Below are 27,649 nucleotides of genomic sequence, written 5' to 3'. Positions count from 1 at the left end.
ACATCGTTTCTCGTATCACCCAGTCAGTGATTTCTCTCTGTTTGAGCTTCCTATAAGATGGGGATTATCATAAAATTGTGTTTTCTAATAAAACCCACATCGCATTCAATTATCTTGTTTGCATGCTTTGCTTTTTTATGAAGTTGTTTGAAGAAGCTAGTTCATTGTAGCACCATCTATGCTTGAGATTTACGTGAATCTCATATCTAATGAATAATATTCTGTTTGTGCTATGTGGAAGATGAACTGGATAAACCTTGGTCTTCCGTCGCCGAGCAAATTCTTATGTTCTTAAAATATCCCTCATTCTGAGACAATCCCTTGCGCTTGAGGGTCTTGTGGAGTTATTTAGACCTTGCTGGGAATGCTCTCAGTAGTCCAGAGGAAGCTGTGCGCTCCGTCTCTCTTTACATTCAAAACCTTGGATTAACACAAAGTAGAGCTCAATCACAAGTCATTTGATTAAATGCACACTGGGTTAAAGCAAGTCCATCAATCTTTATTGGTTTTGTTTCTCGGTTCAAAGGTGTACCGATGCTGAGCCTCAGAAGTTTAGACAGAGTCAGCACAAAAGTGAAATTCAACTTGACATTACTGGCTACACCACACCGCTCCCAACCGCATTCTCTCTCCGTAACGGACGGACAATGTTCCACCGTCTACTTCTGCTCACTCCGCAGCTCCATATACGTGGCAGTAGGGAGGGAAGGCAAGCAGAGAAATTCTCTGACACCAACACACTTCCTGGATTCTGCCCCCAAACTGGGTTAAAAATGAGCCCAAACTTATTCAATGTGGGACCCGTACAGCGACCAGAGAGAAAATAAAACCAGATGAACTTCTTACAGTAACTAAAAGGCAAAATACTGCAGATGCTGGAAATCTGAAATAAAAGCAAGTGGCTGGGAACACTCAGCAGGTCAGGCAGCATCTACGGAGAGAGGAAAGCGAGTTAATGTTTCGGGTCGATGACCGTTTATTGTTTTTTTTGTAAGTTCTGACGAAAGGTCATCGGCCTGAAACACTGACTCACTTTCCTCTCTCCGTAGATGCTGCCCGATCTGATCTGCTGAGTGTTTCCCAGACACTTCGGATTTTATTACTTACAGTAACTGTTTGCCAATAAGACTTGAAAATTGCAGATTATGACATTCCGCCAACGGGCTTCGTATAATAAACCCATTTGCTGTCGAGACTTAAAAGTAAAGCCATTCTGATGGGATTGGCTTTAAACTTGCGTCCCAGTGACTGCAGAGACGGCACAAATCTGTCCTTTTCTAAATGCATTTTTCCAAAGACCAGCAAACCCAGGTTACAATATATTCATATAAAACACTTTTATTTACAAAAATTACAGCAGCACACATACCAATTCACAAAAAGTCTACCTGGTTAAAAACTTTTATACATATAACATGATAACGAGTGCTTTCGCTTTAGATATCTTTGAAGAAAATATACATTTCTCCAGAGAATAGAAGGGGGAGGATGGGCGGGTGGGTGGGTGTATGTGGCAGGCGTCCTTATAATACTCATAATGATGATGTTGTGGAGTCTACGATCTCTCGTCCATTGCAAACTGTTGGCACATAGTGCACAGCAGAAGCTAAAAGACAGAACGACAGATTCAATAAGCCACCCTGCTTTCAGGAACATAGAACACTGAACACAACCTGTTGTCCATTAGAAAGCGTTTCTGCCAATCCTGCTCTTATTTGGTTGGTTAGAGACGCACTTTGGGGTGAAAACTAAATAAATAATTTTAATAATTTGGTCACTCAACCCGCGGCTGTTTGTGGGGACGCCGCCGTGCGCAATCGGCTGCCGCGTTTCGCCCACAAAATATACAGTCAATTCACTTTGCAGTATATTCTGTGAAGGGCTTTGGGACGTCTCGGAGACGTGATCAGGCGCTATACCAAATGCAAAGATTATTATTATTATTATTAAATTAGACCTCCATCTGATTAGATACGTCAGGCTCCCTCTGCGACCCGCTACCTATGAATACACGTGATTGATGAATACAAGTAAAGCCTCCGGCCACACCAGGGTACAGGGAATTGAAGCACCAAAACACATTATTTCACCATCAGTTTTTTCTATTGTCACTCTTCCTTTGTGGCAACTGCACGATTGTGTAGGCCGTTCACCAACAAAGATAAGTGAGGTAGAGAAAGCGTATAGTTGTCGCTCACCAGTATATTTTTATTGGCAATTATGTTCATCGAGGTGAGGAATAGCAGTAAGAGGAAATTGATGGGCCTTTCATTATAGTCCATCTCCCACACTGAAGAGATACCCACTCTGTGAGTGATCAGATCACACTGAAGCGATACTCTGTGAGTGATCAGGTCACACTAAATAGATAATAATTATTATTATAACACCTGCATTTAACATAGCGCCTTTTCACATCATTGAAACATCTCAAAGCACTTCACAGGATTTACTGTAGAATCTAGTAACCATGTATTTTGTAGGCAAAGGCAGCCAATCTATAGTAATATTCCACGTAACAGCTATGAAGTGAATGGGTAGTTTTATTGGGGGGATTGTTGGCCCTTTCTGCTTCATCTTTCCAAGCAGTGCCATTGGATCTTTAACAAGCCACATTGACAGGCAGGCAGGCAGACAGACGGGGTTGTAAGTTTAACGTCTTAGCCAAAAGACGCCATTTCCAACGAACGCAGAATGGTGCTTGAAACCACAATCTCCTGTCTCAGAGACAAGGCAAGACTGCTACCAACTGAGCCAGGCTGATACATTGGAGATACATGTGAGAGAGGGAGGGAGGGGGCGAGGGGGGGAGTTGGTGATCAAGACAAACATACTCCATCCATAACTGATTGTTCACTTCATGGCTGTCTGTGGGACTTTGCTGTGCCCCAAATTGACTGCCACGTTTGTCTACAAAATACAGTCACTCATGTCCCGGTAAAATTCTGTGAAGAGCTTTGAGACGTCTCGAGACGTGTTAAGCGCTAGATCGAATGCAAGGGTTATTATTTTTATTACAGTCACTGTGGGAGTGAACAGGTCACACGGAAGTGATGGTCACTGAGGGAGTGATCAGGTCGCAAAGATGGATACTAACCGTGAGATTGAATGGTTCCTGATTGAGTTGTATTGAAGCGATTGGTTGCCACTCGGTGACTGACCACGTTTTTCTGGGGTTGGAAGAGAATGATGTGTATTTTGGGAGCAAACAGACAGCCCAGAACCACAGTACCACTCAGACTGACAGAGATACACATGGTGGTGGTTTGAACCTGTGGAGGGAGAGAGAGAGAAAGCGAGAGAGAGATAGAGAGAGTGAGAGAGAGAACGTCAAACCTGATTACACTACAGGCTGTGATCTTGTTCTTAATACACAATAAGAAATAAGTCGCTCAAAATAAGGCTCATTGATGCTGTCAAATTATTTAATAATAACAATCCTGGCATTTGACACAGCGTCTTATCACGTCCTCGAGACGTCTCAAAGCGCTTCACAGGATACACTGTAAAGTGAATTGACTGTATATTTTGTGGGCGAACCGCAGCAGCCAATTGCGCACAGCAGCGTCCCCACGAAGAGCCGCGGATTGAAGTGACCAAATTATTATTATTATTTTGCACTCTAAATTTACCCTTATTTAGTCAGCTATTAAAAAAACACTAAGCGTTCGGTGAAATGGGTTTCATTTTTACTTGTCGGATTGCCGCCCAGGAGTTCAGTGTGACCGAGCAAAGATTGGAACAAGCGGCAGCAGTGTCTCCGAATCTCTCCAAACGGATGGTTTGGATGCAATTCATTTCCTACACTCCAGATGGTGACACTTTCACTACATTTCTGCTTGGACCGTGACTGATTTCAAGTCTTCCCCTCAGTGCACGTCAGCAAGGTGTTGCATCATTCACAGCTCACAGCCATATAATGGATAATTTCATCCTCTGAGCCCAGGGAAATTAGATAGTGGGTCACCTTATGTATCTTAGACAAGTTTCCTTACTCCACACACACGCCGCTGTTTACTTAGCAGAAATCGAAATTTCGGCGGTGGGTGGGGTGGGGGGGTGGGGGGGTTAATAATCCCTTCTAAAAAAATTGGTCACTCAATCCACGGCTATTTGTGGAGACGCTGCGGAGTGCGATTGGCTGCTGCATTTTGCCCACAAAATATACAGTCACTGCACTTTACATTGTATTCTGTGAAGCGCTTTGAGACGTCTAGAAGACGTGATGAGGCGCTGTATCGAATGCCAGGATTATTACTGCTAATAATATTAGGCTATAAGGGGAAGAGAAAATCAATGCTTAGACTCACTATAAATAAAAGGGATTGGTGCTGCCATAAAATGAACACCAAAGTCCTGCTGTAGTTACCCAGACATACATAATACAGAAACATCTCCCTGACTCTACTCTGTGGTTAGTCACATATTAATACACAGAAGTATAATTTCTGATCCGCTGCCATCTATTATTCAATAGTCTTAAAATGAACCCGAGTGCAGTAAAAAATAATGTATTATTTACAATCATGAAAATCTAAGAAGAAGATTAATGGCAGCATTTAACGTTGGATTGGTTTAACTCAATATAGGCTTCGTATTGTTTTGAGGTTGGTTTTGCGGTCGGTAAGACAAGCTATTGAATTCCTTAACCACGGCTCCCGACATCTCTCAGCCTCCCCCCCCTCCCCCACCCCCTCCCTCTCTTCTATAATCATTCGCACGTCTGTTTTTAAGGAATTATTAACCCTGGAAGAGCGATCCGCCAATTGACTAACAACCGGGTTCCTACTGACTGCCGGTAAACAGAAGCGTGTGTGTGTGTGTGTGCCTAACGTTTCGCCCTGTCCTGCCTGGGAATCGAACCCGGGTCCTCTCGCTTGTGAGGCGAGGGCTCTAACCACTGAGCTACAGGACTCCACATTAAACCGAAGTCTCATGTGATATCTTAGTTGAGCGTCAAAGACCCTGTGAAATATTTTGCAGAGCAGGGAGCTCTCCCACCGCTGTGACCGCGGATGATTGTACAGAGTCGAGGGCGGGTTGTAGCGGTTTACGTTTCGCCACCGACGAATACATGTCCCTCGACTATCGCTTACCCTGTAGTCACTGGAGGTGACGTAGAAGATTGGCAGGAAGGCCAGCCAGATAATACACGTGGTGTACATGGTGAACCCGATAAACTTGGCTTCGTTGAAGTTCTCAGGGCACTTCCTTGTCTTGAAGGCGTAGACGGTGCAGAGGACAATCAGGACCACGTTGTAGGTGAGCGAGACGAGCATGCTGGATTCCTTGGTGTTACATTTCAGCGTGACGATATCTCTCTTGTCGGGTGTTGTCTCCTTCCTGGAGCCCGGAGTCTCCACCAGCAGCCAGACGATCACGATGATGAGCTGGCAGGAGATCAGCGCCAGGCAGATCACCACTTGGGAGGTCGGGCTGATGAACCGGGGCCTCTGGGTCCCGTCGTTGACGCCGTTGAAGATTCTGGCGATGCGGTTGGTCTTGGTGAGGAGCGCGGAGTAACAGACCGCAAAGGATGAGCCCAGGCCCAGGCGCCTCAGGGTGCAGACCACGGCGGAGGGCTTGCCAATGAAGATCAGCGTCATGCTGTAGCACAGCAGGACCCCGATCAGGAGGATGTAGCAAAGCTCCCGGCCCGAGGCCTTCACCACCGGCGTGTCGTTGTTTTTGATGAAGAGACCGAACACGCAGAGGGTGCAGAGGATGCCCAGGCAGGAGATGGTGATGGGCCCGATGGCCCAAGCGTCCTCCCACTTGATGTACTCCTCGGGGAGATCGTAGCAGCCACTCAGCTCCGGGTTCGGCCACCGCCCGCGTCCACAGTCCGAGCACGTGAACTCGTCGATCAGAAACTCGTAGGGTTGGCAAGCGATGCAGATCCAGCAGCACACGTCACCCGGTTGCATGCTCTTCGCCTCGTTCTTGGCGCAGGGGTCGCTGCACTGGGAGGTGGGCGTGGAGGATTTGGCCCAGGGAATGAAGTCCGTGCTCAGGGTCAGGTCTTCCCCCCAGTAGCCCACCTTCCGGTAGCTGAACTTGCCGTTCACCGACTGGAAGTTGAAGATGTTGTAGTGGCCGATCCCGTCGCCGTACTTGTCGAATCGGACTTCACTGGATGTGTCTTGCGGTCTGAACGGAGCTGAGGAAGAGAAGGGGAGGGGAGAGAGGGAGGGAGGGAAGGGGAGGGAGACAAAAAAGAAACAGGAAAGACATTTTCAACATGGACTCTCAAATACAAACAGGGTGACATTTGAGCCAGAACTCAATGATAATAATAATAATAATAATCCTGGCATTTGACACAGCGCCTCATCACGTCTTCGAGACGTCTCAAAGCGCTTCACGGGATACACTGTAAAGTGAATTGACCGTATATTTTGTGGGCGAAACTCGGCAGCCGATTGCGCACAGCAGCGTCCCACAAACAGCCGTGGAATGAGTGACCAAATTATTATTTTTTTTGAAGGAATTTGAATGATCTGACTAAAGCTGTTGAAACGTGCAAACCGCAACCCCCCCCCAGTAAAGAAGGGTTTACAAAAAGAGTAGAAAAGTGTACAGGGGAGGAATGTCTCGTTGCTTTCTGATAGAGCCAGAGTGGCGCATTTGAGTGGGGACCTCTGCATTTTATTACACATCAAAGAGAATCCTAATTTATTACCCGATGGTTAATGTGTTCATTACACACTGAATAGGTCCCTGGTTTATTACTCACTGAGGAGTTCCATAACTGGAATAAATGTTAGAAAGTTCTATTAATTATTACTTATTTGAAAACACTCCTTCAGCGAGCGAGGAGTAAACTTAGAGAGACAGACGGTGGCAGCAGAAAGTGTTGCTTGTTTCAAGAACAAACAAGATAGATTTCTGCTCGAAAATAACATCCTGGGAAACACGGTGTATAGTTTGGGAACACGACATGTCAAGCGACTGCCAGGAGGGTGGAAGGTTAACCAGATGGACCTTGGTTTTCTTTCACCAGCAAATCCTTATGTTATCTTCGTAACATATTTTTGGACAGTAGTTCTGCAGCTTATTATTATACAGGAGACTCTGTAATCTAGTCTCCAATTGAAAATGATACAGATTATTACATAACTGGAGAGTTTATAGATTATTTGATACCAGATTGTACTATGCTGTATCAGATCCTCAAGAACTGTTGAGTTTACAAACAGAGAATGAGTCTTAGCTAAGCTCGATCTTAGCCGAGTCTCTGAGAAGGAAAGGCACTTGTTAAACATGAAGCGACTGAAAGGACTTACCATCAAACTGAACCTTTAGGATGTAGTCCTTGTAAAACTTCTTCCCATTCACCGGCCTCATGTTCTCACAGATCTTGGTCGTGTTGGGACACAGGGCCCTTTGCATGTTGTGCAAGGCGTGAGCCATGGCGTAGACGGCATTGACCACAAACATGATCTTTGACTCCTGCTCGAACTTGCCTTTCTTCAGAGAGTACCTCTCGCAGCGCAGGGTTTGGAGGCTGCAGTGGAACCTCTGCTCCCAAAACTCCCGAAACCACGAGTTCCTGCTGTTGTTGTACGGCTCCAGGTTAACAAAATACCTGGCGAACTCCCTGATGGGGTAGGCCGACAGCTCGATAGTCAACGCACCTTCTGCTACCCGCTCGTTGCCTTTGACCACGTTCTCCAGGGCTCCCCAGCCGTCGCTGGCCACCCACAGGAAGGAGGCGTTGAGCCGGTGAGAGGCGGCCAGCAGCTCGCGAGCGTCCTCGCTCTTGGTGAACAAGACCACGACCTTGGCGTTGGGTTTCTGCATCAAGGCCCTGATGACCGCATCGTAGGTCTTTTTGTTCATGGAGCGTCCCACTTTCTCGGAGGTGGCGATGCAGATGTTTCTCGATCGAGCCTCGTATTCGAAGGCTTCGATGCCGGTCTCCCCGTAATCGCCCTCTGACGCCACCGTGGAGACGTACGTCCAGTTGAAGAAACGCAGGATGTCAGACATGGCTTTGGCCTGGTAGAAATCCGGAGGGACAGTCCGAGCAAAGTAATCGTAACGTGATTTGTCGCTCAGCTTGGCGCTGGTGGAGGCGTAGCTTATCTGGGGAATCTGGAACAGGCGAAGCAAGTTGGCCACCTGGGAACAATCAGCAGAGTCAAGAAGAACATTAATAATAATAATAATAACAACATTAATAATAATCATAACAATAATAACAATCTTTGCATTTGATACAGCGCCTTATCATGTCTTTGAGACATCTCAAAGCGCTTCACAGGATAGGCTGTAAATTAACACACCTTATGATCGAACAACTTATCACACACTTACTCACGACGCCTGTCTCAGGTCTGCAACATAAAAACATAAAACATTCCTTCGAGTTACCTCCCCACACACTGAGATTGTGTCAACAGCTGTTCAATAAGTAGATCCCGAGTACTATTTCCTTGCCGGCAAATTTCCAGTAAAGTATTCCCAATTCCGCTGGTGGAAAACAAGGGAAATCCAAGTCCCACACGTCAACACTAAAAATAATTCAAGTTAATTTCCACAATAAACCAGACCAGAGAGTCAAGCAGAGACTAAATCTGCATTTGTGGGAACCAACGTTCACAAAGCAAGAGCCGGGAGTTGGACAGAGATGTTGAAAGCCAAAGAACCCCCAAACTCCAAGGCAGAAAGGAAAGAGATTTTTCAGCGGTTGCCTGAGTTTGAATGCTTTGCCGAGGAGCTTCATAAAGATGTAGTCAAGAGCGAAATGCCAAATAGAGTCTTGTCGACCTTCAGTGAGAAACAGCAAACTAACGGCAGGGAAAGCAGATGGATAGTCAATTAGAACCTCTGCGATCGAGAGATGGAGTTAGTGAAGGTTACCATGGAGACGTGGGGCCAAAGAATCTCATTTCGGGATGACTCGTGGAAGTAGCTTCAGTGCACAGAACTGCACAAACATTTCACACTTCCCTTACCTTCAGCTTTTTTTAAGATGTATTTTTAACTACAAATCACCCGTTGCACTAAGTGGTGTGTTTGGCCATGCGGTTCACAATTAATGCTGCAGGAGTAGAGATACCAATGCGTTAGTGACTCTCGCTGTAATAATAACAACAATAATAATAATAATAATCCTTGCATTCGATTCAGCATCTTATCACATGTTCGAGATGTCTTAAAGCTCTTCACATATATGTAAAGTGAATTGACTGTATATTTTATGGGTGAAACGCAGCAGCAAATTGTGGATAGCAGTGTCCCACGAACAGTGATGGATTGAGTGATTATTAATATTATTATTTTTTATATATACATATGCTATGAAACATATGAGAATCACACATTATCCCACAGTGCGACAAAGAAACAGTTCGCATTCATCTGTCTTTTATTTTCCACTGTTTGTCTCGGTTTCAGTCTGTCTCTTTCACTTAAGTCTTTGCACGCAAACTGCTCAAATTTCAGGACCTAGAAATATTCTGTCTCCTGCTCTCAAAATCCTTTACAGTTCACGATCAAATCTCTCATCAGGAAGCTCGCGCCTGGGGCAGATTGTGAAGATTTTCCCGTTTTAAAAGGCTGCGGTTTTGACAAAGAACTATATCTTTTATGAACACATGACATATTGAGCCGAGCGCTTTCATTGAGCTTACTTTAAAGTAAGTCAAGCGGTGGGTGCTCTGGGTCTGTGGCTATGTGCACCGTTAATAATAATAATAATAATAATAATACTTTCATTTGATATAGCGCCGTACCCACGGCTGTTTGTGGGGACGCTGCTGTGCGCCATTGGCTGCCGCGTTTCGCCCACAAAATATACAGTCAATTCACTTTACGGTCTATTCTGTGAAGCGCTTTGAGACGTCTCGAAGATGTGATCAGGCGCCGTATCAAACGCAAAGGTTATTATTATTTTTATGAAAGACGAAGAGGCATAACAGGCTGGAGCTTTAGACCCAGACAAAACGGGTTGTGCGGCTTACCCTGACTTAATTCTAACTTAACAAACCTTGATCTGAAGTCAGAGAAATGCTTGGCATGTTGCCTGACCCTTTAAGCGTTTTTTTATTACCTTGTCTGGTAGAGTTTTGGCACTGTGGGACATAAAAATAATTCAATTGAGCAATAAATGAGTTACCGCACTGCACTCCTTAAGGATCCACTTGGCTGGTAGGCTGGTGTACGTCTCAAGACAGGTGTACACAGAGCTACCAGCGACTGGATTTCATAGTGTACGTGTATTGTATCATACTGTAGTAGGTTGTGTTTTTAATGATAATAGGAATAATAACAATCCTTGCAATAGATACAGCGCCTCATCACGTCTTCGAGACGTCTCAAAGCGCTTCACAGGATACACCATAAAGCAAAGTGACTGTGCATTTTGTGATACACTGTGCACTATAAACTTTCTGCTTCCGCCGTCTCCCTCCCTCAGGAGCCTGTTCCATATGTTCACTGAAGTATTGCCTCCGCAGATGTGTTCTGAGTTTAGCTCCACTTCAATCGCAGTAAACTCTTCCATTGCTTGTATTCTTTATTCAACAGAAATTGATTATATTTTTGATTATGTTTTATAACTTATTGAACATTTCCGTGTCTAGGCTTTGCCACACACTTGTAGTCAGTGTTGGGATGTTTCTTCGGGTGGAAACTTGACTAAGGTTTTGCCCCTTATATGAGACTGTCTCCCACCACCCGACCTACACTCGGAGATGTGTTGCTCAAAAAGACTTCAATGCTTTCTTCAGCCATTGGAGTTCCTTCGTGATCACGTGGCATGTTCTCCTTTGAGAGCATGATGGGATCCAACTGTGTTTAGCCTCCCAAAGGATGGGAACAATCCCCTGTGGAGAAATGAGGGAAAGATTTTTGTTTAATTCATGACGGCATTTACCGAAAACTTTCTCACAAAAGCACTTGGCAAGAATTTTGTTCATCAAACACGACTGGTGTTAAATTCATGAGCAAGAAACTGACAGTGGATCGGGAACTCAAAGCTTGAAAGGATTTGTAAATGTGCTATTTCAACACAATCTTTTATATTGTAGGATGCTAATAGCTGGCTCAATAAACCAGGAACATAGGGACAGGAGCAGGCCATTCAGCCCCTCAGGCCTGTTCTGCTATTCATAAGATCATGGCTGATCTGTACCTTAATTCCAATGACCTGCCCTCGCCCCGTATCCCTTGATACCCTGATCCCCTGACCTCATAAATATCTATCAATTACCAATACAGTATAAATATCAAACAATAACCTGTGGCTTTGACAAATAATATGATACTCACCAAAGCGTTGAGGTGAGAGGAGATTAGAGGTTTGTATTTCACGCGGCTGAATTAATGTTCTCTTCTCCTCATGTTAATTTTCTGTCCTTTTGGCACATTGCTATCTGACACAGTTGCTTTCCTTTTAATGAAAGCAGATTTTTTTTCGCTCCAGTGGTTTGCGATTGTGCTGTTGTGCTTTTGTCAGCTCTCAGCTAAAGGTGTGACTTCTTCAACACTGTTCCCTTTTCCCTTTCTGTCAACTCTGTCAACATCTTGTACAATAACTTAGGAACGTATGAGTTTGCTGGCGAGAGAAGATCAAGGTCCATCTGGTTCACCTTCCACCATCCTGGCAGTTGCTTGACATGTCGTGTCCCAAACTATATACATTACTGTAGCCCCGGATACTATTTTCTAGCAGAATCGATCAAATTTATTCTTGAAACCAACGACACTTTCTGCTTCCATCTGTTCAATATGTTTACTGCTGACTCACTGAAGTTGTGTCTCCACGGATTTGTATGGTGGGAATTTATTTCCCGGAGCCTAAAAATACATTTCATAATCTTGCAAATTGATTTTCAAGAACGTTTAGATACACTGCGGACTCGATAACCGGTTTTGTTTCTTGATCTGAATGCAAGTTTGTATGTGTCCTATGCAAAGGAACGCAAGGGTACGAGGTAACATTGAGGATTGTCATATAATCGTAATAATAATAATAATAATAACCCTTGCATTTGATATTGCGCCTTGTCACCTCTTGAAGACGTCTCAAAGCGCTTCACGGAATATACCATAAAGTGATCGATTGTATATCTTGTGGGCGAAACGCGGCAGCCGACTGCTCACCGCAGCGTCCCACAAACAGTCGTGGAGCGAGTAACTAAGTTTTATGATTTTTTTTAAAGGATTATTACCCCTGGAAAAGCGATATATAAAGAGAGTTACAAGATAATGATTGCTTTATACATAGACTGCAAGAGAGATATTTCAGAGAGTTGTTACAGATGCTGCAGTTACACAGGGAGAATATATATAGAAGGCCCTAATTTTACAGAATAAATCACCACAGATCACCACAGGAAGAGTGATTATAGATGGTCCCATTGTACACAGCGTAACTTCAGTCACTAGAGCTGTCCCTCTGAACAGGAAAAATATATTAAACAGTCCCTTTATGTGGAAATGTAATATTATTGGTCTCTTTTTACTCACTGAGAGGTATTAATTGGGCAATTATAAAGGCAAATCCTGTTTGTGGCCAACATAGCCAAAGGCACCATTTGTGTTGTTCAGGGGAATGAATCTGGACCCATTGCGTCGCTTTGTTGTTGTTGAATTATAAACGGGAATAACCTAGAATGGGCTGGGATTAAACCACACTGTGACACAATGGGATAGAGTGAAACGATAGCTGTGTAACGCGTTACATACCGGAGTCTGTTTGTACCCAGTTAAGCACCGGAAATAGTGGTTTGTCTGCCAGGATTAGGAACTGGTGATAGCAGCGACTGACTGGATATTGAATGCTCTCTCTGCAGGTAATGTTAACTCCGTTGATAGCTGACTGCTAAAAGATACACAGCCACAGCCCTCCTCTCTCTCTCTCTTTTTCTTTCAGATCTCATCTTCTTATTTGGAAGATCTGATTGCCATTTTGCTCCTCACCAACACGGCAATAATCAGGAACTCACCATGTGGGAGAATAGAGAGGTCACGCTCTCCCAGTACACAGCCTGGCGCATTGTGTTAATAATATTAACAATAATAACCCTGGCATTTGATACAGCGCCTTATCACGTCTTCGAGACGTCTCAAAGCGCTTCGCAGGATACACTGTAAAGTGAATTGACTGTGTATTTTGTGGGCGAAGCGCGGCAGCCAATTGCGCACAGCAGCGTCCCCACAAACAGCCGGGGGTTGAAGTGACCAAATTATTATTATTTTTTTAAAATTATTTTTCCTTTAGTTAATTTTTTGAAGGGATTAATACCCCCAGAAAAATGATCTACCAATTGTCTAGCAACCAGTACCTAACCACTCTAACCACTGAGCTGCCAGGATCCAGTCCCCACAGATATCCATGTTCAAATATTGACAATGTTTTCAGGCAATAAAGAAAATGAGCTTATGTCCAGTTTGTAACCCCCCAAAAAAGCAGCAGGTAACAGTCTGATACTGTAGCAGACTCTGTAAAGAAAATAAACACTTCATCATAATTGGTGCAAATAACTGTTCAGAGTCACAGTAATTACAGGCTCCAGACTCGCCACAACAGCAACTCTCGGCTGTACGGGGACGGCGGAGGGAGTATAATCATCTTTGTGTAAGTCCACCCAGGGATTGCAGGATTCGCTCACGATTACGGTCAAATAAACAATTAAACCCACACGATTCATAAAGAAGAACGAGTTAAAAATCCACCCATCGCAAACAATTGGACTCACTCACACGCCAGGACTAAAATTTTAATCAGACAGGAGTTTGGTATCCTGCCTGGAAGTACTTCTCCCACCAACTGTCTGTCATCTCTGGATGGTGACTAGCCAAGTGTTTGGACAGTTTGCAGCTTGATAGCAGCCTTTAATATGCTAAAATTACCGGTGCATTCAAGTTTCCTTGGCCAGTCGCTGGATGCTGTGGGTCATAGATAGGAACACATCAAAGGTTCATTTCCTGAAACCTCTTAGAGCTCTCGCCTCGCGAGCAAGAGGACCCGGCTTCGCTTCCTGGACAGGACGAAAAGTTGGGCAAGTTTCCTTACTCCACACACACACACACACTTGCCTCTGTTCACCTAGTAGTAAATAGGAACCAGGTTGGTAGTCGATTGGCGGATTGCTTTTCCGGTGGTAACAATCCCTTCAAAAATAAATAAATACATAAATAAAATAATAATTATTTGGTCACTTCAATCCACGGCTGTTTGTGGGGACGCTGCTGTGCGCAATTGGCTGCCGTGTTTCGTCCACAAAGTATACAGTCGATTCACTTTACAGTCTATTCTGTGAAGCGCTTTGAAACGTCTGAAAGACGTGCTATATCAAATGCAAGGATTATTATTATTATTATTAAAAATGCTCAGAATGTAGGACTGGAGTCTAAGTTCAACATAGTCTCTGCAAAGGGACCAATTTAGTGCCACACATTGAGTTACCAGGTACTAGCAGTAGCATTCTTTTTCCGCGGCAATCATATTAACTCCCTTAGGCTCTCCACACCTCATTGATCTTCTAAATCTTCTTTATTCTTCTAACATTCTTTACCACTATTCCCTGAATCCGTTCCATTGCCTCTAAACAATGTCTATTCAGACTGTTGAATTTTGCGATTAGCGCAATAGCAATTTGGGTTGGGAAGGACACATTTAGCAATTACTCATACTGCATTTTAAAATAAAAAATAATCCTTGCATTCAAATTGCCAATGAAAGCATCATGTAGCAATAATGGATTACTCCCTCGCCTCCTTCAAGGCACGTCTCAAGACCCTCCTCTTCAACCGTGTGTTGGATCACCCTCCTACCCCCACCCTCCCCGCCCTCCACCCCTCCCTGATCCCAACCCTCAGCTCAGGTCCAAATCCCTGACTGTCCAGCTCCTCGGGACGTCCTCCTGACGAGAAATTAATAATAACCCTCGCATTTGACGTCTCAAAGCGCTTCACAGGACACACTGTAAAGTGAATTGACTGTATGCTTTGTGGGTGAAACGCGGCAGCCGATTGCGCACAGCAGCGTCCCCACAAACAGCCGTGGGTTGAGTGACCACTTTATTATCTTTTTTAAGGAATTTAAAGGCGCTGTAATTTTGTATTGTATTGTGACTGCTGGTGACAAACAATAACTGTTCAGAAACCTTCCTCGCGCACGTGATCCCAGGGTTAATGTGTGTGGCACCTCCTTGATATTATCTTATTTTTAATCCCTTTGCCTTCCTCTCTCTCTCTCTCTCTCTTTCTCTTTCTGCCTTTAATTACGCGCTTCATCCCATCAGTGAAAGCAGTAATTATAGCAACTGCTTTTATAAACCAGGCAGCAACCAGGAGGCTCTCTCTCTCGTTTTGAAATCTGACCACCTACCATTTGAGATGTTATGTACTTTTGACAGCTAAACAGCAGATTAAAAGAGTCAAATGCTCCTGGCAAAGCAGACGGAAGGCGAAGGCCAGGCAGATTGGCCGAGCAGTTAAGCAACAGTAAAGTTACAGTCACATTTATTTACTCCCGCATTCTAAGCGTCAGTTGCGGGAACTACTACAAGAACAACCTGCATTTACAAAGCGCCCCCTCGCCCAGGATAGCGTCCCAAAGCGCTTGATAGTGGCGGAGCCTAACGCTGAGCCGGGTGGGGGGCGAGATGGGGGAAGGGGGAGGAGGGAGGTGACCGTAGGCATGAAAGGTCGAAGAAGAAATGGGGAAGGAAGGGGTGAGGCGGAGGGAGGGATAGCATTAACTTCATTACCTCTACCACAGCATCCGTCTATCTGTCCCTCTGTCGCTGTTAACAACACCTCCTCCTTCAGCATCATCGGCAAATTTAGATGTTATGAGATATGCATAGAGAACAAGACAGGTCACAGCACCAATCCCCGACGAGTCAATGCCCTAAGCGCTCGCTACAGGTCTCCACGCTGCAGCAAAGGTGTTGTTCGAGGGGGAGGAAAGGTCATTGTCAGGGGAGGAAACTTCAAATGGCTTCCAATCCATACTCACACCTCAGGCCCAGGCGGGATTGGAATGACTTGATGCTGGCAGTAGTTGCTCCGCGTTTGCTATCTCTTTCCCAATGAGAAGCACAATAGTGTCCAATTTCCACGCCAACACCACAAGCTGTAACTGCGGGTAGATTTGGCAGGGAAATGCAATAGTGGACGGTAAGACATAAAGCTTCACGGCTCAGATTAGCATCGAGAGTTTTTAGGTCTTCGAGATTTTGGTAAAACGCGATGACTCAATGATCCATAAATAGAGACTAAGCCCCGATAAATCCGTTTTAATTGAGAAAATGAAAACTGGAGTGGGAAACAGGATCAATGTTTTAATAACCTGGCACAAATCAGCGAGGCAGTTATAGAAAAGTTCTTTAATGTGTTGATCCATTAAAGCTGAACTGATGATATGATTATAAGCTGCCTGCAGGCTTAGTATAAATTAATTAATGAATACTTAACCCGCTTCATTTATAGAATAATAATAATAATAATAATTCTTGCATTTGATTTCACCCACCGAACTTTACAGTATATTCTGTGAAGCGCTTTGAGACGTCTAGAAGACGTGATAAGGCACTATGTCAAATACAAGGGTTATTATTATTATTATTATTATAATAGCACCTTATCACGCCTTCGAGACGTCTCAAAGCGCTTCACAGAATATACTGTAGTGACTGTATATTTTGTAGGCGAAACGTGGCAGCCAATTGCACACAGCGATGTCCCACAAACAATGGTAGATTAAGTGACCATATTATTATGATCTGTTGAGGCCATCATCGAGGTGAAGAAGAATGAAGAGTTCACAGAGGGAATGGATGGGTTTCGGATTCAGCGGGAGATGAAGGAACAAGATTTTTCCTGCCGAGAACAAGAGGGAACAAATCCTGATCATTTACCTAAACAACAGGGTGAGAAGACGGTGCAAGGTTTAATTCTGTTTCCTGCCTTTGTAACCAGGTCATTCCAAATAATTATTGAAAATGTAACAAGATGGAAATTCATCACCAGTTATTGCATTGTAAGTCACAGCTACACATTTCACCTGGTTTCCCTACAGTGATACCATCATTCCCGGTGCCCTTGGCTCCTTCAAGACCCGTCTCAAGACCCTCCTCTTCGACCGCGCCTTCGGTTACCCACCTACCCCTGCCCTCCCTGCCCTCCACCCCTCCTGATCCCAACCTCCAGCTCGGGTCCGGATCTCTGACTGTCCAGCGCCTTGGGTCGTCCTCCTGACATGAAAGGCCCTGTGTAGTCATTGGTTGTTGTTATTGCTGTTGTTGTCTTACCTGAATAGACACATCGCTGTAGGATCCCCCAATGACGCCTGTTATTGCAAACGGCATCTCATCGTGGATGGCATACGACCCATCTGGGCATATGTACTCTGTCTCGTCCACTTTAGTTAGGGAGGACCTGACAAAGTCCAGGGACTGCTCCAGAGCATACGTGTCCTTTGAACAAGTGTCTAAGATATGGGCTCCGAGCTTGATGCCGGGCAAGATAGCGGGGTCCTTATTGATCTCATCCAGAGCAAAGAGCATAGCTTCCAGCCGCTGATACCCCTTTGCTCATTGATTCTGCCACAGTCTTCCAAACCATTGCCTTTTTCGTGGACTGGGAACAAACCTCCAATCACCAGATCTCCTTCGATTGCGATCTCCTTGTTTGAACCTGTGGAATAACTGGGTGTCAGCAACACATTCTGGAGGAAGAGGTGAAGCAGGAGGACTCGAGACACACAAGAGACGCCTGGAGTCTTCATGTTGTGGGTCTTCACTGGAGAATCGAGATCTCCCTGATTGTCATGGAATGGGCAAATGATTCTCTTATCCTGAATGTCGATCGCATCATACGATCACCTGCGGAAATAATGTCAAAGAACAGGCATTAGAAGGAGCCACAGGCACCATTCTTCTCATTCTTCATGTGGAGACCTGTCGCTCAGTGGTTAGCGCCCTCGCCTCGTGACCGAGAGGACCTGTGTTCGATTCCCAGGTGGGGTGAAACCTTAGGCAAGTTTCCTTACTCCACACACACGTCTCTGTTTAACGAGCAGTGAGCAGGAACCTAGATATTAGTCGATTGGCAGATCACTTTCTGGGGGTAATAATCCCTTCAAAATAAATAAGTAAATAATAATAATAATAACTGGGTCACTCAATACACCACTGTTTGTGCTGCCGTGTTTCGCCCACAAAATATACGGTCAACTCGCTTTACAGTATATTCCGTGAAGCACTTTGAGACGTCTCGAAGACTTGATAAGGCGCTGTGTCAAATGCAAGGATATTATCAGTAGCAGTAGTTATAATCATTCCATCATTCTAACATGAGGATTGATAATTTAATCAAATACAGCCCCTACAACAGGCGATTCAAATTCATATATTTGGGAAATTATCATTACTCTACAAAGCATTAAGCAACAGGAGGTGGAATAAATTCTGTTCACAGCCATGTCAGACACAAGTCAATTACTGAGAAGAGATTTTTAACTGATCCTAATTTGTTCCAGAGGCATTCAGTATTCCCAACTAGAAATTGGAATGAAAACTGGTATAATTCCGGTGTAAGATTGTTATTTATTTGTATTGATTGTTATTTATTTATATTAATCTTTCAATATTGTTATACCCATCTAACTCATAAGCTATTGTCTCAACACTGACTTAACCAACACCAATTTTAGCATAAACTAGATGGAGTTCAGAAAATCCCAATGTCTCACTCTCTCTCTCTCTCTTTATCTCTCTCCTCTCTCTGTCTCCTTCTCTCTTTCTCATCTCTCGGGAGATTAAGTAACAAACATATTGTCTGCATTTAGCCACAGTATTTCCACCACTCTGAACCCATCTTAAAAACATGTCTGCAAACATGAAAAAAAAGGAGCAATGTATCTCCCTGAATCATTGAAGAGGAATTCAAGCAGCATTGCATAACTGAGATGGATTATTGGACAGGCAGTCAACACCAGGTCAGAGTTAGTCATCTTAATAAATTGGAAAAATTAAGTGTTTATTCCGGTAAGAGATGTCAATACTATTTACTACTACTACTACTACTAATAATAATTTGGTTGCTCAATCCACGGCCTTTTGTGGGGACGCTGCTGTGCACAATTGGTGTTTCCCCCACAAAACATACAGTCACTCCACTTTACAGTATATTCTGTGAAGCGCTTTGAGGTGTCTCGAAGATGTGATATCTTCTTCTTTTATATATTACCGAGGAGATTTATGCCTGAGAGTGATTGTGTACGGGCTATGGGAGGGGGAGTGGGATGGGAGGGGGGTATTTATGACCCTTCTTAAAATTTGTTTAAATTGACTATGAAAATAAATGAACACAGGTTAAAATGGATTGCGATCTGCTGCCCCTTACTTATTTTATTTTATTTTACAGAGGGTGAATACTATTCAAATGAACATACTGCACTTCCCAGGTCACTGTTTCTGCTTCGAGCTTCTCCTGTTCACTGATCCGAGAGCTTTTAAGGATAAGATAAATGAGAAGATTCCCCCTTCAGCGATTAGGAAACAAGCGATCTGCTTTCTGCATATGATCGAAAAATTGTTTAGTTCAGGGTATCAAGGGATATGGGGCAAGGGAGGTAATTGGAGTTGAGGTACAGATCAGCTATGATCTTATGGAACAGGCTCGAGGGGCTGAATGGCCTCCTCCTGTTCCTCAAAGCGCTTCACAGAATATACCGTAAAGTGATTTGACTGTATATTTTGTGGGTGAAACGCGGCAGCCGATTGCACACAGCAGCGTCCCCACAAACAGCCGTGGATTGAGTGACCAAAATGACCAGACTGTACACACGGTAAGGAGCAGGGTCAATCCATACTCTGAGGTAAATTAGCGACAGAGCCACACGAGGGGTGCAAATTGACCAAGATCAGGCTCAGCTGGAGCACTTCCTGTTGTCAAATAGTCTGTGGAAATTCACTGACTCCTTGAAGAATCCCATAAAGGTCTCACGCTGGTTATGGTTCTACAGCTTAACTGAGACTCACTGGAGGTTCAGGCAAATGGGAAGCATATCTCAGCTAATCAGCCCAATGTGAGACTACCAGCCAGAGTCCGCCCCACACTCCCACTCCCCCTCGAGACCTTGTGGCTTCACTGCTAATGGACCACAAACCACATGGATCCCTCCTGTCCCCAATGGCAATGACTGTCACCTCGTGTTCATTACGATCCATAAAATTGCTGCTGGTTCTGTCCTGCTTCCCGGCTGGAGACTGACGATCGAAAAGCTCCTCCGGTTCGCGAGGCTACTGTAATGATGGAGATATCAATAGGGGGCCACTGTATCTTCTCTCTGTTGGTATCATTGCATAGTAAGTGACTTGTCCATAACAACAATCACAACGGTTATCTGAGTAAGGGACGGGGGGGGGGGGGGGATAGGGAGATAATAGCCAAAAAATATAGAAAATAGATTCAGAGTTACTTAATTTCAAGAAAAAAGGAAAAGAATGTGGAGTCCTGTAGCTCAGCGGTGAGAGCTCTCGCCTCGCAAGCGAGAGGACCCGGGTGTGATTCCCGACAGAGTGAAACTTTAGGCAAGTTTCCTTATTCCACACACACGCCTCTGTTTACCAGCAATGAGTAGGAACCCGGTTGTTAGTCGATTGGCCGATCACTTTTCCGGGGGTAATAATCCCTTCAAAAAAAGAATAATAATAATAATAATTTGGTCACTCAATCCACGGCTGTTTGTGGGGACGCTGTGGTGCACAATTGACTGCTGAGTTTCGCCCACAAAATATGCAGTCAATTCACTTTACAGTATTTTCTGCGAAGGGCTTTGAGACGTCTCGAAGACTTGACGAGGCACTGTATCACATGCACGGATTATTATTATTATACGTTACACAGAAGGTATTTTCTAGTGAAGGTCTATTACAGAGAAGCTGTGCCGGAGACCGACTGTGATAGAAACTACATGAGCAAGTTACAAGAATACCGAGACACCAAGGGAATGTTTAATGAAGGAGGCATTATGGGGAGTTAGTATTACAGTGATGGAGAGTGGATGATAAAGAGATCACAGAGTTATAGAGTTTCTGTTGGCGCGAGAGTGAGTACGACGTAGACATTGTGAGTTATATTGGTCTGTGGTTTGTTAGCCTGATAGTGACAGACTCGGCAGGTAAACCCATCATTGTAAACACAAGAGTCAATTTAGAATGAATTGTCATCAACTCCAGCTCCCATCTTTGCTTTCCTGTCTTAGCTGTGACTCTGCCTGTGGGTGTGTGTGTGGGTGTGCGCGAGTGGGTGTGCGTGTGTGTGGGTGCGTGTCTGGGTGTGTGTGTATCTGTGCATCTCTTCTCTCTCTCTCTGTTCTGCATTTGAATATTGGTATTCTGTCCATTTGCGTTTGTGTCTTAATGTGCGGGTCTGTGTTCACGTTAAAGTATTGGCCTATTTTCTTTCTTTAAGCAGTTAAGATTCTCTTTCACTCTTATGTGTCTCTTTCAGATTATCTTTTTATTTCTCTCTCTCTCTCTCAAGCTGCTGCGCAATAACCCCTCGCATTTGACGCAGAGCTTCATCGCGTCGTCGAGAGGTCTCAAAGCGCTTCACAGAATAGGGTGTAAAGTGAATTGGCTGCATATTTTGTGGGCGAAACGTGGCAGCCAATTCTTTGTATACAGAGGTCTTTGTTAACATTTTCAACTCATGTTTTAATTGACATCATCTTTTGGCCTTATTGTTGAAGGGTTTTAAAATTGCCTTGGGATTCTGACAGTGACAAAATGGTTTGTTATTGTGGAAAAAGTTGCAATTCCTGCCTCTGTGCTGTGTGACTTCAACCTCTTTTCAAACTCTCTTTTTTTCTATCTATCAAGGGTTTCTTTTTTCCCTCTCGCTGCTCCTGCAAACAATTGCTGCAGGTTTCAAAGGGGCAAATTACTGAAAAATCTTCGCGGCTTTGCCGTAGCAAAAAGAAAAAATGGTTGGGGGTTTCTTTTCCGGGGAGCTTTTATGGTGTGTGGATGGGAACGTGGGTAAGACGGTTTCCGTCAGAGATGCGATGCCTGTAGTGAGTTTGGGCAGCCTGGGTAGTGCTAGTGCGCTTCTTAAATCAGAGGAGACGAGGGCGAAATAGCAGCTTGTGCCAATTAGGGCGATTTTCTGCCTAGACTGCGAATCTTTCTGTCAGGGAAGAGAGGAAATGACACAGTGCTTTGATGGTGAAGTCAGACTGATTGGTGTTCCTACTCCTTGGAGCCTTGAGCAGGAGCAACATGCAATGTTGCCCCGAGCTGGTGAGGCTACAGATCAGATTGGAGACATACCTTGTAAGCTCTCTAAGCCTTTATTACTCGATCATACCGTGAATCCGGGGGAGGCTTTGGTGATCTCGAGCTTGGCTGCTGAACAGCTAAGATGAGACATCATCACTACCGGACGCTGCTGTGCGCAACTGGGCTGCCGCGTTTCGCCCGCAAAGCGCACAGTCACTACACTTTACGGTGTATCCCGCGAAGCGCTTTGAGACGTCTCGACGACGTGCTGTAGCAAACCCGAGGATTATTATTATAAATTTAGGGAAAACAAACTGGTTAACATGTAGCAAAAAGTGAAGTGCAATCAGCATTTTGAGGGAGTGTCTGTAATGTTAAACGGTAAATGGTGAAGTATTCCCAAACCATTCAGTACATTTGTAAATTCTATGCCAATTCCCCTTTCCGCACCAGCTGTTTCCAGCCTGAGATAATATTTATTGGTCATAAAATGTTTATGTCTTAATCAGATTTCATGGACCGAATAGAAGCATTGTGAAGATTTCAAAAAGTATTTATGTTCCACATCATTCAGTCGTCAGACGATTTGGCTCACAAAATACACAGCCAATTCACTTTTTGGTACACTATATATATATATATATATCCTATGAAGCGCTTTGAGACGTCTCGAAGACGTGATAAGGCGCTGCATCAAATGCAAAAAATATTATTATTATTAATTTGGAGCATTTCGTATTTCAAGCTTAGCAAAGGAGTTTAGGAGATGGCTTGATACTACAAGTGTCCAGATAGCAAGGTCCTGTCTCCACCACCAGACTAGCAATTAACCGTAATGTGGAGTGGAGATCCTAAAACAAAAAAAGGCACACGCAAATACATTGAAAAGGGGGGATAAATATAAGATCATTTTGCCCTCGAAATATACAGTCAATTCACTTTACAGTATGTTCTGTGAATATACTGTGAAGTGAACATTTTTAGGCTGATTTCTACTCAGAATATGAAGGATTGGAAGCATCCTAAACCTGAATTAGAACTATTTAATCACACCACTGCTTTCCCGAGTTCAAAACCTCGTTCTAATGAGATGTGAATGGGACAAGTCGGGTTAATTGCAATATGTTTCCCAAGTACATTTGAATGGATCTCCAGTGTTTAATGTGTAGAGATGTGTTTGATCCTTTCACTGAGTGCGATTGCTAGATTTTAGCAGCATCGATTCTTCGATGAATATCAATGCCATGATTTTCAATTGAAGCAGCATCAGGTGGTCATAATGGACGGAGCCCCATAAAACAACTAATTTCTTTCCCAAACCAATTCTATACGCTGTAGGAACCGGGCACGATTGGTGTCTCCAGGGTACAATTAATGACATTTAAACATAATTTGTCAGTGTTGAGTACACAGATCCTAATGATAACGTTATGGACGTCTCCGGAGCAGGAGTGCGGTATTACAGTGCTGAGCTGGACTGCCACACCCAAACTAACAATCTCTTCATCTAATCTCTTTTTGATATATAACTATGCCGGCAAGATCCTCACTTTAACTTTAACCAAGGAGGGTTGCGGTGTTGTTAGGGACTGGTCTGACCATTTAGGGACTGGTATCAGAGTTTGTCATCGGGAGTTTTCTGGGTGAGTGAATCTGCCGGTTCCACATCTCAAACCTCAGAGCGCTCGCCTCGCAGGCGAGAGGACCCGGGTTCGATTCCCGGGCAGGGCAAGTAAGTTTCCTTACTCCACACCCGCGCCTCTGTTTACATAGCAGTAAGTAGGAACCCGGTTTTTAGCCTATTGGTGGATCCTTTTCTGGGGGTAATAATCCCTTCAAAATGTTTTAATAAAATAATAATAATAATGCTCAATCCACGGCTGTTTGTGGGACGATATACAATCAATTCACTTCACAGCATTTTCTTGAGATGTCTCGAAGATATGATCAAATGGAAGGATTATTATTTTTAGCCGAGTGCTGATAAAAAAATAAAAGCGAGGATTAAAGCAAACAGCTGAACCTCACTATTGATAGACAAGCTGATTTTCACACTTTGTCATCCTTTTTCAGTCCTAATCAATTCATATTCTACACTATGATTAATGTAATAAGGTATTAATTACGACATTAGCACATTCATTAATAAAAACGGTAAATCAACATCACCTTCTTTATTTTTAATGGTCATTGAGATTACGCAGCCCCAAAGTATTATTGAGTACGTATTTGGCCACAAAATATACAGTCAATTCACTTTACAGTGTATCCCATGAAGCGCTTTGAGACGTCTCGAAGACGTGATGAGGCGCTGTGTCAAATGCCGGTATTATTATTAATTATTATTATTATTATTATGTATCTCCAGAACGTACAGTGTTACTGAAAGTTAGAAAAATCTGTATACACACACACATATATAGATATAGATATATTCCACACACATACACACCACTGTGTGTGTAAATGGTAAAGAATGGTGATCGAACCCATCCCCAAGGTGTGAGTGAGTGAGTGTGTGAGTGAGTGAGTGAGTGAGTGAGTGTGTGAGTGAGTGAGTGAGTGTGTGAGTGAGTGAGTGAGTGTGTGGCCAAGCATCAGATGTGTTTGCTTTACAAGGCATTAATGCAATCACTGAGAGTGTTAATGCTGATCTCAAGAGCAGGAATAACAAGGCGACAGTTGTACATAAATCCACTCTAAAAAATAAACCTTGAATGAAAGAGAGAGGGAGAGGGAAAGGAATTTGGACGAAAGGCTTCACTGACTTCCATCCAATTCACTTTGACACACTGTGATCATGTGTAGATTTTGTTTCGAATTACAATAATAATTATAGGGATATATTATTTTAATATAAATAACAGTATATCTAAAACAAAGCTAAATAATAGATGGTTTATATAAATAACAGTACAATAACAATAATGGCTATTGTTTAGCTATTTAAAAAATAATATTATAACCCTCTTACACACCTGACTTCGATATTATACAGCGATATACATAGCTATTTATTTAAAAGATATACAATCACAATCACAAACTCGAGAATATCAATACGACTGTTGCTCAGACAAACAGAAGTAATATTAATTTCACTCCCATATCATTGCTATCAAAATACCATCAGTTCAGTGTCAAAAAAAACCCTCCTCTTCTCCCTCTTTCCACAACACCACAGACTTTCCAATTATTGCAGAGGGTTTGGAAGAAATTTAAGATGAATTAAATAATCATCATCATCATCATCAATTTTCTTTTTAAAATAAAACATCCTTTGTTGTGTTGTTAAACAGAGACTCACGAAACATTATCTGCGTTACCTTACCTTCACTGGAGAGAGAGAGAGAGAGAGAGGAATGCTTCAATTGAGAAGATAATGTGTGATATTCATTACATCTGATATGTTCCCATCAGATATGGTGAGAGAGAGGGAGAGATGAGCAGAGATGAGCAGAGATGAGCAGACTGACTGCTCTTATCTTATCTATAGCTATTTACTGTAGAGATGGATGTTTGTTTCTCCCCCTTTTTGATAGAAACACAAATCCTCTCCTCTGGTGGAAGATTGAAATCTCTGGTCAGTGGTTTGGCTCTCACCAGAGGAGCTGCCCAGGTCTGTCCCACTCACACACTGGCTGCCCCCAGCCCCAGCCCCCCAGCCCCAGCCCATCACTGCTCCATCACCAGTCCTCAACTTGATGCTAAATGCTCTTTCTGCAAGTTCCACCTTTTAACTCATCACTTGGGGTGTTTGCCTGTCAGCTTAATACTGTGTGTGTGTGGGGGGGGGGGCTCTGTTGGGATTGGATGGCGTTGCTCTTACAAGTTCTCTGTCTCACTCACTACAGTCCAGAACAGTAGTTGTTCTGAGCCTCTCACTGCCTTCTCTCTGTCTCTCTTTCTTTGTCTCTCTCTCTCTCTCTGTCTCTGTCTCTCTCTGTGTCTGTGTCTCTCTCTGTGTCTCTGCCTCCTCTGTGTGTGTCTGTCTCTCTGTGTGTCTGTCTCTCTGTGTGTGTGTCTGTCTCTCTGTGTGTCTGTCTCTCTCTGTGTGTCTGTCTCTCTGTGTGTGTCTGTCTCTCTCTGTGTCTCTAACTCTCTCTGTGTGTCTGTGTCTCTCTCTCTGTCTCTGACCAGGGCTGTGTGTAGTGACTGTATGTTACAGGCTGCCTCTGATGGTCAAGCTGTTGTCTTTGTTTGCTTCACTGCTGTCAATGTGTGTGTGTGTGTGTGTTTGTCCTGATGAAGCTCAGATTTTCCTCCTGCTGGAGTGTTGATGCCATTTAAATCACTTCCATTCCCCCCCCCCCCCAAAAAAAAAACATTGCCACATTACCATTATTCTTGAAGGAGACTTCAGTGACAAAACATTTCAATTTGGCACCAATGATTTGTTCTGGTGCGAAAGCAATTATATTGAACGAGTCTTTAGAATGTATTCTCTGTCTCTCTGTGTCTCTCTCTGCTCCCAGTCTTGTGCAGAACGCATCCACAAACAGGTTAACCCTTTAATCAGACACGGCTGCTTTTCAAACAGTGGGTGTTTGTGTGTGTGGACGGGGAGGGGGTGGTGTGTGGGGGAGTTACCGCGGGCGCGGTCGAAGAGGAAGGTCCTCAGGCGCGACCTGAAGATGGGGAAGGAATTTTTTCAGGTGTTAAGGGGTTGTGGCATCTCTCTCTGGGATCCTGTTCCAATCGTAACAAAATTAAACATTCACGATTCAAGATGATCAGGAAGATTTAATCCGAGAAAGGCGCTTCCTCACTCTGTGTGAGATACATCGCACACAGTCACTCCACTTTACAATCTATCCGGTGAAGCGCTTTGAGACGTCTCGGAGACATGATATGGCGCTCTCACAAATTCAAGGAGTATTATTGTTATTACAGTGTCCTTTGTCAATAATAATCTGCCATGTCCTGTCTCTAGACTCATAAAGCCCTTTGTGTGATGTTTTGAGAAGTCGATTGTATTTATTGTGCTAACATTTTATTAAGTTTCGCACAGAAAATATACAGTCACTACACTTTACAGTATATCCTGTGACACACTGTGAAACGTCTTGAAGACGTGATAAGACGTTATATCAAATGGAAGGATTATTGTTCTTATTATCTGAGGTCCATAACCTCTGTAAGTGTATTTATGACAGCATTATATCCACAGTTTGTTTTGATAGACGATAATATCATTATACTTAAGTCTCAATAAACGATTATGGCATTTGAAGTAGTTTGGCGGCAACTTCTGTACCACAGAAAATACAGTGTAATTTTCATTCCTTGACCCAGAGAGTACCTAACCTCCGCAAAGTGAGTGAACTAGTTAGGTGTGTAAGAAGGTTATAATATTATTTTTAAACATAGCTAAATAGGTCATTAATTAATTCCTCAAAAAT

General features: G+C 43.6%; 1 protein-coding gene across 1 annotated transcript; it reads right to left on the bottom strand.

Annotated features, from left to right (window-relative positions):
• Positions 1-1,488: 1,488 nt before the first annotated feature.
• LOC103176760 (metabotropic glutamate receptor 3) lies at positions 1,489-25,909 on the bottom strand. Its single transcript, XM_007890512.2, is given in 7 exon segments — positions 1,489-1,606; positions 3,098-3,272; positions 5,097-6,160; positions 7,287-8,124; positions 17,271-17,539; positions 17,542-17,843; positions 25,579-25,909. Coding segments are annotated over 6 exon segments (2,625 nt in total). The 5' UTR covers positions 17,747-17,843; positions 25,579-25,909; the 3' UTR covers positions 1,489-1,532.
• Between the last annotated feature and the right edge of the window lie 1,740 nt (positions 25,910-27,649).

Source organism: Callorhinchus milii, unplaced genomic scaffold (genome assembly GCF_018977255.1).
Source record: "Callorhinchus milii isolate IMCB2004 unplaced genomic scaffold, IMCB_Cmil_1.0 Scaffold12, whole genome shotgun sequence".
NCBI lineage: Eukaryota > Metazoa > Chordata > Chondrichthyes > Chimaeriformes > Callorhinchidae > Callorhinchus > Callorhinchus milii.
Note: the sequence above shows the minus strand (reverse complement) of the source record. Positions and strands in the feature narration are given on the sequence as shown.